The following is a 14997-nucleotide window of genomic DNA, read 5'->3' as shown; positions in this document are numbered from 1 at the left end:
CCCTTGTCCCATGAAAATCCACACAGGTGTATCTGAATTTCTTCATTAAAAATCACCAATAAAGTCCAGACCAGTGATCATATACTTGGTGCTTTATAAGGGCTAATTTCACAAATCTGACAGCAATTATGAGACAATTCACATGGGAGGAGGAATTTAATCAGAAACGTGAATGATAATTGGGAATTATTTAAAAAATACTTTACTAGATGCCCAAAAAGCCACAATCAAGAAGGCCGTACTGGATATAAAACCCGACCTGGGTTAGACATGAGAGAGACACACAGACAGTATAAATAAACAAATGGAAGAAAGGTGAAGTTCAAAGCTAGGAATTGAAGAAAGGCATTCAATTAGGAGTTCTATGTGCAAAGAAGAGGCGAGTAGGGCAAGTTTCAGATTGAGCAGCCATTCCATCCATGAAACACTATGTTGTTCAATCTTTTATAATTTGACTTCCTGTTTAATTTTAGAAGTCAGAATACAGTTAGTATTTGCCCATAGCCCATAGAAAGACATTAAGCCAGGAGGAGTCAGTAAGGTAAGTGTCAATACAACCCTCAAAATGTAAGTTTATTGAATAAAGCTGAAGAGCAGTAAACCAACAATATGCATCCATCTAAATAAAAAAATTCACTTATTTACAAAGTTCAGTAATTATATAAGTTGTTCACATGCAGAGATTAATGCACAGGTTAACAGTTGGTAGTAGTGTTTGGATGCCATAAATTCTAAAAGCAGTCAAGTAGATGCACACCAAACACATCAAGTTCAGCTATAGGCCAGTTAACTAAACAGTAACCTGGTCCCCACAGAAAGATTCACACATTCTAGTTCAGTTTCCCTATTTTTAGGCACAAGCAAAGTTGCTAAATAAAGTAACTGTAGCAGTTCATGGTGAACTAGTGACTACAGTAGCAAGTTAATATACCCCTCTCTACAGCACCAACACTAGTATGGGATTAATTGAAACCATGCTTCAGAGAATTAAAGGACAAAACTAAAATACAAGCTGGGTTTATGAATGAAGACAACATGTAGTGTGCGCACAGTGCAGTAGTTGGTACAGAACAGTAAGGCCATAGCAATCTAAATTAAAACTGGTTTGTCTTAATTACATGATGGACGAAAGTGTTCACAACTGAAGGTTCTGAAAGTGCACCATCTGAATCTATGTTTAGGTGCTGCTTAAAAGAATCACACACAGTGTGAGGCAACACAAGCAGGTGTATCATAGTTGTGTACACTACAGTGGGCTACATTAACATTACTATATGAACAAACGAGTCTTGATGAGTCTGTCCCTTTAAATATACTGAAGTCACTGAGAAAGTATAGCTACAAAGACATCTTACAATCTTTAGTTTATACATATTTCTCTATACTGTAGAAGCTAATCAAGAAATAGGATCAATTCATTGGCTCTTGTGCTTTGAGACACAATAAAATATTTAAACTTACAACCTGTAGACTTTGCACATGATTACATTGAGAAAGCAGGCATGTCTAGAGTTGTCACAATAGCTAGATATTCCATAGCACCAGGTGAAACTGTGCCCAGCTATTCCATGAATAAGAGACACTGACTTGACAGTTCCACAGGTGCAGTGCTGAAAGTCAACAGTATCACTGATTACCAAAATAAAGTTATTTGAGTATCATGCAGCAACTCAGATTTGTTCTGGTATTTCAGACAAAGATCATTTAAAGCATCTGGAGATAGAAAAATGCATTTGTGAGCAAAGCAATGCTCTTAGCAATGTTTAGTCTGCTAGAATACTCCAACTGTTGAAAGCGGTTAGTAAAATATTCCATTTCCATCCCCATAAAATGTTAAACAAAAAGGAAGATACGAGTAATGATCTCGACAAATACAAGATTTGGCTTTTCTAATTCATCAGAAAAGTGGTGTCTAAAAGTGACTACATAAAGTCCCATCTGTAGAATTAGTGATGCTGACCTAGTGCTCCCCTATGCAGACCGTTTCCATTTCTAAATCTTACAATATGCACCTCAAATGCATTTGTGAGATTAAAAATAAGTTAACCTTCAAGTGTGATATGGGATGCTTTCTAAATGCCTTATATGGCACTAGAATCTTAACGCTGTGCAGTGTCAGCATCTTCAAGCCACTAAACACTAGAAATAAAATATTTTAACATTTTCTGAAAATCAAATATAAAAATCTGGCCCAGAAAGACCAGAACAGAAATGTACTCTAATTTAATATGGTACAGATAATTTTTAAAAAGCCCCCAGCCACCCACACACACTCTTTAGACGGCTGTAAAATAAACCTTTTTGTGCTGACTATCATGACAACTCTAGTTGATTTTGTGATAGGAACAGGAATATAGGTCTTCAGCAGTGCACATGAGAAATGAACTGAAAAAGGCCATTTCTTGGATACAAGAGGACTATTGAGTAGTAATTCATCATGGAGGGAGTGGACAATTCTGAGATTATGGCCAGCTGGGAGATTCCAGGAAGACTTCAGCTTCTTCTAGATTTTGAATGCTGAATAAGCCACTGAAGCGTGATATCTAAAGGAAAAACAAAAGATGCACTGGTGTAAGATTTTTCACATATAGCTACAGATTTAAGTGACACTGAAAAGCTCTTTTTTTTGGGGGGGGGGGGGATGTTATAGAAAGTTCTTCCAGGATACTGTTCTCAGTACACAGCTGAGAGGAACCTTCAATATTGTCACATGCTGGAGAAATTTCCCCTCCTCTGCACCCCTAAAGGAGTCTGTATGGGAAGTTAAAACATATGCAGTCTTCCCTTGAAGGAAGAAGGCACTCTTAGCATTCCAATTTGGAAGAACTGCCACTTTTCACCATGATCTCATGCTTCTGGCCAGTTGGTCAACTATAAAAAGACTCCAAAATCTCCAGGAAAGGCATGAGACATCATGGAGAGAGAATTAAGTCAAGTGCCTAACACACTGTAGTAATCAGAGCAAGCTGGATGCATTACATTAGAAAACATAAAACACCCATACGGGCTACAGAGTTTGCTTATTTAACAAAATCCTGCATCAATCCCTTTTTCCTCTCTGGACCTTAACCTCCTGATGCAACCAGAAACATTTAGCCTAGAGATGTGAGAAAAGGTTGGTGAAAGACACGAAACTTGTACATTTGAGGCAGGTGCTCGTCGTCTTGTTCCTAAAATATAAGGCACAGAAAGCCAAAAGGGAGCAGCTTATGTAATGCAGTGTACTATGGGGGAACTGCTGCTAGGTAATTAAACTTAACTCAATGGTTCTCATCTTGTGGGAGGTCATGACCCAGAAGAGAGGCGATAGCAGCTTGCTCATATTCACTACCAAGAGATTTCTGTTGTAGGAGACTCACTGGTACCTGGTCTTACTGCCCCTCCTATATCCTCACAAGTGCCACATAAATCAGCAAATTTCAACAGCACCTAATATGAAACTGTAAAGAAGCCAGTGGAAGGAATACCTGGGTACATCTGAGATCCCAGTACTAGAGGCAATCCCCAAAACAATCTATGTAAAATTTAAAAAAAACTGAAGCCAGAGTCTTCTCTGAACCCACACACATATTGGATCTTATTAGCTGTACAATAAGATGTTCAGGGGAAACTACCTTTATTCAGATACATAAGACTCAAGCACACTAGCCTGGGAATCAGATGAGCATCCTACTCTTAGTTCAGATGCTAATTGACTGAGTTAGTATTCTCAGTTTACCCATCTGTACTCTGATGTTTACCCTTCTATCTTTGATTATTTAGACAGGTGATGTTATAGGCACATGTGCGGTCGCTGTTCCAATGTTGTAAGCAGAGAGTGTAATGAAGGGATAATCCAAAGGGATTCTTACCCATGTCAATTCCCTGAGCAATCACAAGACCGTTGAAGCACAGGAAGATTCATGGAAATGAACAGCCAGAAATACAAACCAGGACACCAAGTGTCCTGGTTTGACTCCCTGCAGATAATCTACAACATCCTTCTGAATCTTGGTTTGGAAGGACTGATTCCAGAAAATGTGGTTTGAAGATAAAGGTTAGCTACATTCAAAGTGGTAACTTAATTTCATATTATAAAAAGGCAACGATAAAGAAATTGTTCCATAAGGGAACATCTTTTTATATACTGGTCATGTTACCCAGAATGGTTAATGAAATAATAGATATGGTCAAGTCACCATATGACAATCTAGCTTCCCCCAGATCTTGGCAATGCAACAGCCTTGTACGTGTTGCAGCATTAGTCATTTAAGGTCATGCAATAGCCTCCAGCCTCAACTAGCTGTCCTTCTTATACCTGTAGAGTAGGTGGAACACCTAACATTTTGTTACCTAGCAAAGCAGATTGCACATTTCTCCCTCCATATTTGTCTAAGCATCCCTCTGATGCATCTAGCCCAGAAGTAAAAGAAACACAACACCCACTACTGCACCAAACAAATGAGATTTGTTATGCAATAAGGAATTTGAGCCTTTATGCATTCATATGCTTCATTTCCTCTGATAAAATCATGGGATAAGTGTCTATGAAACCAGTTTCCTGAGAACTAGAACCTAGCTACAGTTCTTTACATAAGCGTCAAATTTAAAAAGATTAGTTTAAGATATGAAGTACTGTATTTTATACAGCAGTATTTTAGCTGAATTTGCTATTTCTAGCTTGCAGCTCATAACTAGAGACTAGCTGAAGTAATGCAATAAACTTCATTTCACTGACTGGATACAAGTACTGTAAAGGCTTCAAGTTCAGTGCTTCTTAACTCCTCCAACGTGGCATAAAATTATTTGTACTACAATGACACTGAGGAAGTTACTATAATGAATTTATACTGTACGGTACTTTGAAAATGGCTCAGACTCATTGCCTATGTCTAACACAGATAAGAGGTTAGGGTGAGTACTTCCAGTTTAACAAAGAGATCTTTCTCAAATTGGCATTTCTGGGTTAAGCGTTACCTATATTATCCTTTTCTTTGCAAGAAATAGAATAGCAGCAAATTTCTCTGTCCTGAATAGCAGCCAGATTCCTGAAAGAGAGGAGACATGTAGTAACATTTGGTGATCACTTAAAGTAGGATCTCATTTTTACATTAGTCACTTAACATTTCCAAGACACTACCACTTAATCTACTGTATGCAAGCTTGTTTCTCTATAGCGTTTCAAGCCATCAACTGTAAATAAGAAGACACCAGCGCAATAAGCTGAAATGTGCTAATTATTTTCTATGGCTTAAGACTGGTATCTGTAAGAATTTAGTAAATTAAAATTACAGTAGACTCTCCCTTAACCACATCTTCTTTAAGACTTACATCTTTTCAATTAGCTGCTTCTCATCCAGAGCATTAGCAAGGTCTCTCTTGTTTCCAAGTACTAGAACCTAAAACAGTGGATATTAGCAACAGTGATAAGCATTACAACATTGCTCACAACCACAGGCAGTCATTAAGTAAGAATGTATATTTTACTTTGAACAGAGGGAGACAAAACATTGGTCTGTGTCACTTTCAAGGTATTGTAGCGAGATTTAATAAATTGGATTTGAGTGTTTGCATCTCCCCTCAGTTTATTTTATCAATAACGTCTCAGCTGTTAGAATACCAAGGTCAAAACAGAATCCTCAAAACCAGATTACGAAAGCCCCTTCCAGAGGTCTGCTCAAGTCCTTAATGGCTGTCTTTAGGACAATCAGCAGGTCTTATTTCAGTTTCCTATGCTTTAGGGCTCCTCTTTCTTGGAAGTCTGCTATTCCTCCACCCTTGCCCTCCATTTTTGCATTGAAGAGTGGATTCTTCTCATGGCTTACCTCTATGGTTACTGGGTTTACCTTTGTACCAAGTTTCCCAGATCTCTGCTTGTGTTTCTAAATTTAAATTGTGGATTATGCTTTGCACCACATTTGTAATTTATTGACTATTATTGTGTTATGGTAACATGTAGAGGCCTGAGCCAGATCAAGGCCCCATTGTGTTAGGCATTGTACACAGTAAACCTGTCCCTGCCCTAAATGGATTTACTTGTAGTAGGTGCTGAACAAACAATTTAAACAGCATTGAGGAAGATGTACGTAAAGCATGGGATAGCTGCATTATAAAAATGCAAAGAAAAATAGAACAGGCATGGTAGGTGATAAGTGTTTGCACAAGCTAACTTTACCATGAAGAACCAACCTTATCTGCTTAATAATTTCTAAGATTTAATCTACAGATTTGCATAACTTACATTTCATTTGAAGTTACTAAAGTTGCATACAAATCAGTGTGAGACGGAGTATGTTTGTAGTGTTGTGTCTGTCTCATCCTGGGACCAACACAGCTACAAGGAAGGTGACATAATACTTTTTATTGGACCAATTTCTGTTAGTGGAAGGTACAAACTTTCGACCTACACAGAGCTCTTCTCCAAGTCTGGGGAAGGAAGCAGAGTGTCTGAGGTAAATACAAGTTGGGACAGACTGTTAAGCAGAAGGTTTAACACAAATTGTAGGCCATCACTTGAAATGAAGAGGGCAATTAAGGACAGCAGGCAGTGTGGTGTGTTACAAATTGTTGTAATGAGCCATAAAACCAGTGTCCCTGTTAAGTCCATTTTTTTGTTGTCTAGCAGACTTAAAGCTAAGTTCCCAACCTCATCTTTTGAGTACGTTGTGCAGGATTTGTGCACCTCCTTATATACCAACATCCCTCACTATGATGGCATCATTGTCTGCCTCATGAATACAAGATAAATTTACAATACTCAAGAAATCCACCCAAAACATCACCAAGCGCATCCATTTCATTTTCACCCACATTTAGCAAACACTTTGTCCAAACCCTGGGAATGGCCACAGGTACTACAATGGCTCCCCAGTATGCAGGCCTCTTCATGGACCACCTTGAGGAAGAATTTCTGGAAAAATGCACCAGGAAGTCAATGATATACCTGAGATTTCATCAATTATATTTTCATCCTCTAGACAGAACACCCACACTTCCTCAGATTTCCACCACAACTTCAACCACCACCATGCAGCCATCAAACTCTCTCCAGAATACTCCCACATCAAGATCACTTCCTGGACACCATAATTTCCTCCAACAATGGAACCCTACAAAGAGCTGTAAACCCAAGTAACGCACCGATCACCACACTTACCTTCCTAGATCCAGCAACCACTCCAAACACCCCGAGACATCTTATCTACAGCCAGGCACTCAGATACCACAAAATATGCTCCGAGGAGAAAGTCTGGGATATACACCTTTACACACTTAAAACCACCTTCACCAAAACAAGGACACTTCAGAGAAGTGGATCACATCCTGGTAAGGGCCACCTAAATACCCCAGGGGAAATCTGCTTCAATACAGAAAAAAACCCTTCAGACAACACACTCCTATTTGTCAACATCCCACACGGGCACCCATATTGAATATCTGTCAAGCTGTCTAGAATGGCTCATGACCATGAGTGCCAGTCTCAAGGCAGACTTAAGAAACAGGGCAAAAATCTCGAACTGGTTGAGTTGTCTATACCTAGATTTCACCAACCAAGTATTGAGTGTGAACGCCTCAAGCACTATAACAGCCTTAACATATAGAGTCACAGACAGCCCCCCTTTGGTAGTCGGTTTATCTTGCCACCTAGGCAAGCTTGCCTTTGTGATGGATAGTCCCTTATACCAAAGGTCACAATATTCAGGTTACTCCCAGTCCCAAAGGACCAATCACTTACCCCACTCAACTCTACCTTAGATCTCTCAAAGACAATGCTTGTGGCCAATTCTATAAACTAACTGAAGATCTGTTAACTCTAATTTCTTTTTCTTGGTTATCTAGAAGGTTGCAGCAGGTAAACACACACACAAAAGAGTTAGTCGTAGGTCTCAAAAGGTAATAGAAGCTGCTGTAAGATGCATGGTCTATATGTCCTTTAGGGCTAACACAAGCTAAGCTAAACTTACAAATATTGCCCTCTCCAAATTCCAAGCAGCATAGTGATGCAATTCCATCTGGTCAGGAATTTGTATTCCCTTCCCCCAGAGTTCAAACTGATGGAACAAGTGGCAGCACCTACCTCCTCTTCATGGGTGGATGGGTGTGGGCATGGGAGGGAGGGGAGGTAGGAGACCCCTCAATCAACGAAGTCTTTGTCCTCTGAGGTTTCAGAGTGGCTATTTGATTTCAATAGGCCTTCTTGTGTGAAGGACCAGCACTTTGCATTAATTAATGCTTCTTTCCCAGGTTACACAATTACAGAGGTTTACAATGCACTCACTACAACCTTCGCCATGGGCCACAGATGTTGTATCTGAGATCAATACATGCAGCATCCTACAAGCATTTCATCATGTGTAAACACTAAAACACATTCTTGTCAACTTATCTGTTTTAATAATGCTAACACACAGATTGGTGGGACCAGATTGGTCTCCAGCTATGTAGGTGTCAGTGTTGAGTGAGGCTTAGCGCCCTTGGCATTAGCTGGCACCTGGTATGCCAGTACCACATTATCAAATAATTACAGCCAATATTTGATGGAAACCACATCTGGAAAGAAATCTTTCCTAAACCCCCTCTTCTGGTCTTCAAACAATGCCCCAACCTTGCCAAGTTCATCATCAGAAGCAAGCTCCCTACAGACCAGGACACCAACCCAAAGCAGCACCAGACCCTGGCAGAATAGATGCAAAACCTTCAGACATATCTCCCCTGCAACCATCAATACCCACCTTTCAAAATTCCTGGGTCTACACATGACTCTCACATGTGGTGTACTTCATCCTGTGCATTAAATGCTTCCAAAACAACTAGGTTAACCCTTCTGCTTAACCATCTGTCCCAATTTGTATTTACCTCAGAGTCTGTTTTCTTCCCCAGACCTGAAGAGCAGCTGGGTAGCTCGAAAGCTTGTACCTTCCACCAACAGAAGTTGGTCCAATAAAAGATATTACCTCACTTATCTTTTCGCTGATACCAACCGTGCAATGTTAGAGCCAGAATATTCTACTTACAGGGATTCCTTGTAACTGTGGTTTGTCTAGAAGGTTATGCAGTTCATTTCGAGAGGCTTCTATCTTTTCACGATCGGCAGCATCTACCATATATCTTTAAAAAGATGTTGTAAATTTAGTTATTCAACAACTTAAGCAGGTTTATAAGCTTCAGAAACTAAGATATTGGCACATGTGTTGAGTTTCAGGACAATCTGAACAAATTTAGAAGTCTTGCAGAGGGGGCAATTGTCCCAAATACTGGTCAGCCAAGTACAGCTTGATAACCTCTCCCATTTAAAATGTACTAGAGTTGGGGCAGTCAAACTACAGACTGTCACAAAGTCATGCAGATGATTTCATATGTCAAGAGGTTAATGTATTAGATCAGAAGTTACATAAACAATAGCTAAAAAGCAAACAGGCCTTAGTTCTTCCCATCATTATTTAAAAGCTAGTTTAGAGGGGCTACAACAGAATTTTAAGATAAAACAGAACACTAGCTTGCAAACTGAAGTGCAAACCAAAGGCTTATTTCTCAGCTGCAAAGAAAAAAATCTTCAGCCGATGACAGCAGCCTGATATTGTCTATACTTACACAATAGCATTAACGCCTCTGCAATATCGCTCCCACATGCTTCGGAATCGTGGCTGCCCTCCTATATCCCAGATCTTAAAGGAAGAGCAAGTTTAGCTAGGCACTAGGTTAAGTCAAAATTTAAACATCACAAACCCTATATAAAAAACCCCCAAATCAGGACTTTCCCTATAAAATTGGGACATCTGGTCACCCTAAGTATAAAAGAGCTATTAAAAACAGATGAAGTGTTTGATCCTTATGTCTTCTCAGTAGCTTTCATACAAAGGCTATTTCCACTATAATGATATGGAAAGTCCTATACCTAGTCAGCAGGGTTCCCTATCAACACTCTCCCTTACTTTAAGACACTAAGTAAAAATATAGATGCTTGTATCTGAAAGGTTGACACCTCAAAAAATTCAAAAAAGTTGCAGAACTTCTTGTTTTGCTGTGTGCTGGATAATACAGACGACGCACTGTCTTTGTTTTAGAACCATGTGCAAGATTATGCAACTTTGCACTCAGCATACATGCTGAAGTCAGCTATTTGCATGAGCGTCTCAGTGATTGACAAAAGGAACTCTGGCATATCCAGGGGAAAGGTTACTTCTAAGTTGTGCTCCAGAGATAAAGTCTCTTTACAACAGAATACATAGGAAAAAGTCCTACACTTGAACTCAAACTCAAGTGATTGAACTTTACAAATCTACAGACCCGTTTACAAGATCTGTTAAGTTCACTTCTTGCAGTATAAGCAGCCACCATAACTTGTGGTATAAGGTTGTGGATCATTTGAAGAATTAGCTGCAACTGGGAAAAAAAAAACTGCTTTGAAGTAGGTTTCTTAAGAAACAGGGGGACAGGGAGGAGTCAGAGCACCAGGAAGGAGAGTGGAAGGCTGGGTCAGGATTGTAAATCAGAATGTATTAAGTGTAATTAGTCAGTTGTCAGCACTGGGCAAAAAAAGATACTAGCTAGAATATCTTTGTGGGTACCTTTGTATGTTTCTGCAATAAGTTGTGTGTACATGTGAAGGATCATAAGCCACACACTTATGGGCAAAAAAAATGTCAGCCTTATGCTACGTACTTGATGTTACTGGAGATGAGGGAATATGATCAGGACATTATATCAAGAGGCTGGTAGAAGCCCTCACCCTCTGAAAGCTGGGAGCCATGTTAGTCCAAGTGACTAGTATCCTTGGATTTCTGCTCCACTGAGAGTTGACATGACACTTACTAGAAGGTAATTTCAGAGCTTCTAGTTAGTTGACAGTGTGTTTCCTCTACAGTGCTGTAGCGTCTCCTGTCCATCTACAATTTGTTATTTATATAAAAGTACCACATCCTTGCCCAAAACTAGAAGTCATTTTAATTTTAAAAGTAACAGCTTTACTCTAGGTACCTTAGCAGTGGCATGGGTAAACAAGTGGGAAAGGTTGTAGACAAATATTCATTTATTAAATTTGGGAAGTCTCATTGACATTAGTCATGAGCAGAGAGCCTTAATACATAAATGTGTTGTATGGCCCATACGTTCTCTGGCGTGTACAGCTTTTGATATAACCATAGCCTTTCATAATAAGTATCTTGGTGCTGTTATCTATAAATGGAAGGACTAGGGCAGATTAGAATCCTGTCAATTCTAGACGGTATCCAGCAAAAACAGAAGTGACCCTCAGGAGTGTGGATAAAACCTTAAAAAGGTGAGCCACATATGCTATTGTATTCTAGATGCAAGAAAACAAACATAACAGTAGCATAGTGGGACACTCATGTAACTTCGGTATATTTCTCATTTAATACAGAGCTGAATGCTGCATGGAGAGAAGCCAATATTTAAACTTATCTATGCAAGAACATTAAGTAAGCATTATTCCTACTGACCAACTGGAAAATAGTTGAATACAGTCATAACAAAACATGCCAGTTGAAAATTCCATTTTAATAGAGGGGCTCTTAAGCATGAAGAAGTTTAACAGAAGGTTCTGGTTTGATTATTCCATGCATTTTTAAATGCTTCCGGAAGAAAAACTGAAATTCCCCTGTAGTGTTTGCAACTCAGACAAGCAGCATTATACTAGTGACTAAGAACCAGCAAGCAAAACAGGCTTGTCTGGTTTTTTGGGTTTTTTTTTTTTGGCCTGACTGCTGGTATGACAAAACAAAGCTGGACTTATGAAAGGTCAATTTAGTTTTCTCAAGTCAGTCTATGAGTTCATTTCAGACAGTGACCTAATCTGAGAGCATCCCTTTAAAAACTATTTAATGCTTTTGTCCCCACAAAGAGCAAAATGTTCTTGACATACCTTTATCGTCACATTACCCTTAGTAACTTTCCTCATGTTGAAGCCCACTGTAGGAATCATATCTTCACTGAATTGACCTGACTGAATAGAAGAGAGTTTGTATTAGATCTTGTCACAATAATGAGAGAATGTTTAAGCACAGAATCATGTATATGCATGATTGACATTGTTTACAGTACATGGCTATTTAAAAAAATAAAATAAAATAAAACAAACAACTTTTGTCCTCAGATAAGGAGAGAATTTTATAGTTGAAGTGCCAGAAAATATAGGTGATGGAATGAATTTTTGTACAGAGGCCTATTAATTCTCATTTCCCACCATGATTTCACACTCATTCTCAGGCCTATTCAGAAATGTTTCAGTCAAAGTCAAAAGAATGAACGTCTAGTGAGCAAGTATTGTGCGTGAAGCTAAACCAGAGAGGAAAAATGCTTTGCTTACATTAAGCCATGTGAATTAACTCAATGTCTTGGTTATACAGAGCTTTAAATGAAAAAGCATGCAAGCACTTCTTGTGATGGAGCTTAGTATTCCAGCTGTGTGCTGTGGGAACCTCACTGCATCACTCTGGAATAGGTATTTTTCCTAAGCTGTGTAAGACACTCAATTGGGCAACATGTACAGAGGGCGTCAACTCCAGTGGGATTGGCTTTCACCGCACACAGAACAATTATCCCTAGAGCAATAAGATGGCAGCCTGAAGAACTTGTACAGCCTCTGAGTCTCCTGAGAAACAAAACTGGCATCTCATATTTCACAATTTCAACAGTACTCAGAAAAGTGGGAGTGGCATGTGTCCAGACCTGTAGACAGCAAGTGAGGATTGCAGTGTGACTGAAGGTTTGAGAGAATCTTCATGCTACTGTGCATTAATATTTAGTATTAAAGATTAGTTATGAATCATGGTCTCACAAGAAGTCTGATGTGTATGTATAAACTGGTACTTCCTTTCGTAGTAATGATATTTGTAGTGTTAGCTGATGTTGGCCAAAGAAGCTCTTTTACATGGCACTGGAAACTAGAGGCCCTTTTTTTTTTGGATAAACAGGTACAGGTCGCAATAGTGCAGATTTCTCCCAGGCTATTCTGCCTCAACTTTAAGTTTACCTCTGCAAAAGTAAATGCTTTCTTCCAGACTTCTGCTGAAGTAGTATTGGCTGTAGTAGGTTTATAGTGGACGCTGACCCATTTCACAATCAGACCAAATCAGATGACTCTTGCAACATGTCTCAGATGTGAAAGCTCTCTCATTACTCTAAGCTATCCAATCTCTCCAATAGCATATTGCCACAGGACAAGGTCTTTCCTGCATCTTTCCATAACCTGACCTATTAAGTAGCTAAACTGTCCTGTAATATTACTTAGGTCAGCTAAATAAAGCAGCCGAATGAAAACTGCTTTAAACATAGTTCACAAGGTAATAGCCAAAGATAATGATCAACTTGTAACACCAGGCCTGGTTACAGAGTTATGCGCCTTCTACAGTTCAGTTGCCCCTTACCTCTGCACTGCATTTACCCATTCTTGAACCAATGAATAAAGGCAACTGGATGCCTCAAATACAGATTCACATACGGGTCCAGCAACTCTGATAAAGACAGACTGTTACGTAAGTTGATTTTTAAACAGACTATTGCAAACTCACCTTTGCTCATTTGACTGATCATATAAAAAGACCTCTACAGTTACAAAAGTGTGTTGTATGTTGACTTTACTACTCAATGCTGAAATGCAGAGGAAGAGACCAGTTTAAGTGACAGATGAATGAATGGGCAACTTGGGTAAATTTACAGATTCTATTTATACTGCAGGAGGTCTTTCAGGAGTTAAGATATGTCCAGAGAAGCCAATGGCTTTTTTACAGCATAACTCTGAAGCTATTTTTACTTTATAGTTTGTAGATTGTTGCAACTAGCAATTAAAAGTGACTAAGAAAATTTTCTCTGTAAGATGCCCTGCCAGTGGAGGTTTAAGCTGCTGATTTTTCAAGCCATTGATACTTCAGGTTTGCATTTTCACTGAAACTGCTTTTGTCGTGTCAGTGGCTTAGAAAAAAGGTCATGAGTGAGACTTCTCTCATAGTTTTGAGGTACTGTGTGAGTAGGTCAGTAAAGTTCCATTTCACTATTCCAGATGCTTCTCACCTGACAGGTTATTTGGCACTTATTTTGTAACAGATCAAAATCTTACTAGCCATTCTGCAGATCTTCAATATCTAGTTTTCAGAGCGTGCTCAGCATTTTGCAAATGTCAGACTCCAAAGGCCTCTCAGTTGAGCACCCAGAGACTACGACCCCCTTTTTTTGGGGGGGGGGGGGGGGAAGGTGATGGCCAGGGCTTCAAACGTTTACTCAAGCCATTCAGGTGAACACCTCTGGCCCCCAAAGCCACAATGTGCCCAAACCACACCCCCCAGTTCCTTCAAGAATGAAACAGCTCTCCACTGTAACATCAACCTGATACTTTTAGAGATGTTACTTGCTTTGTTAGACTGTACCCTTCTTTTAGGTTTCACACCTACTCCCCACTCTTTCCTAAACAGGATTGTGGATGGCTTTTTTGTGTGTAGTTGTCTTCTGGTTATGTTTTTCTTCTTCCTCCCAGCCCTTATGACCCTTTCCCCCCCCCTTACACTTTGCACTCTGTTTCACTTCTCCCCAGAGAGCCCTTTATCCTACTTGCTACTATCTAAAGCAGTGGTCCCCAAACTTTTCAGGGTCACACCCCCCTAACCCATGCCCCCCCTCTACCTCCCCGGGAGCAGAGGCCAGGAACAGGGCCACAGCTCCTGGTGAGAGAGGAGTACGGAAGGGGGGCATGAACAGGAATAAGGGGGAGCCAAGGCTAGGGGCAGGACTAGGGCCATGGCTGCAGCTGAGGCAAAGACCGGGGGTGGGAGTGGAAGCCACAGCCAGGCTGCAATCTGGGGCCAAGACTAGGAGTGGGAGCGGAAGCCACAGCTAGTCATGGAGCTGCAGTTGAGACTGGAGCAGAGCTGGATGGTGCTCCTGCCCCATCCCCCATGGGGGCTGGCCTGGTCCCTGCCACGCCCTCCCTCCAAAACTTTCCTCTGTGCTCCCCTGGGGGGGGCGGGGGCATGCCCTACGGATTTGGGACCTCTGATCTAAAGAGTC

The 14997-nt window shown here is 40.1% G+C and overlaps 1 protein-coding gene across 2 annotated transcripts in view; it reads right to left on the bottom strand.

Annotated features, from left to right (window-relative positions):
• Positions 1-542: 542 nt before the first annotated feature.
• ARL8B (ADP ribosylation factor like GTPase 8B) overlaps positions 543-14997 on the bottom strand; it is a 28756-nt gene continuing 14301 nt past the window's right edge. The window contains exons 2-7 of one of the 2 annotated variants that reach the window (XM_054034163.1): positions 11861-11937; positions 9571-9644; positions 8994-9087; positions 5311-5378; positions 4957-5027; positions 543-2543 (exon numbers count right to left, since the gene is read on the bottom strand). In XM_054034163.1, the coding sequence (XP_053890138.1) occupies positions 2494-2543; positions 4957-5027; positions 5311-5378; positions 8994-9087; positions 9571-9644; positions 11861-11937 (434 nt within the window). In that variant the 3' untranslated portion in view covers positions 543-2493. Of the gene's footprint in view, positions 2544-4956; positions 5028-5310; positions 5379-8993; positions 9088-9570; positions 9645-11860; positions 11942-14997 lie in introns of both variants that reach the window. The other variant, XM_054034164.1, reaches the window with a different exon arrangement.

Source organism: Malaclemys terrapin, chromosome 7 (genome assembly GCF_027887155.1).
Source record: "Malaclemys terrapin pileata isolate rMalTer1 chromosome 7, rMalTer1.hap1, whole genome shotgun sequence".
Classification (NCBI taxonomy): domain Eukaryota; kingdom Metazoa; phylum Chordata; order Testudines; family Emydidae; genus Malaclemys; species Malaclemys terrapin.
Note: the sequence above shows the minus strand (reverse complement) of the source record. Positions and strands in the feature narration are given on the sequence as shown.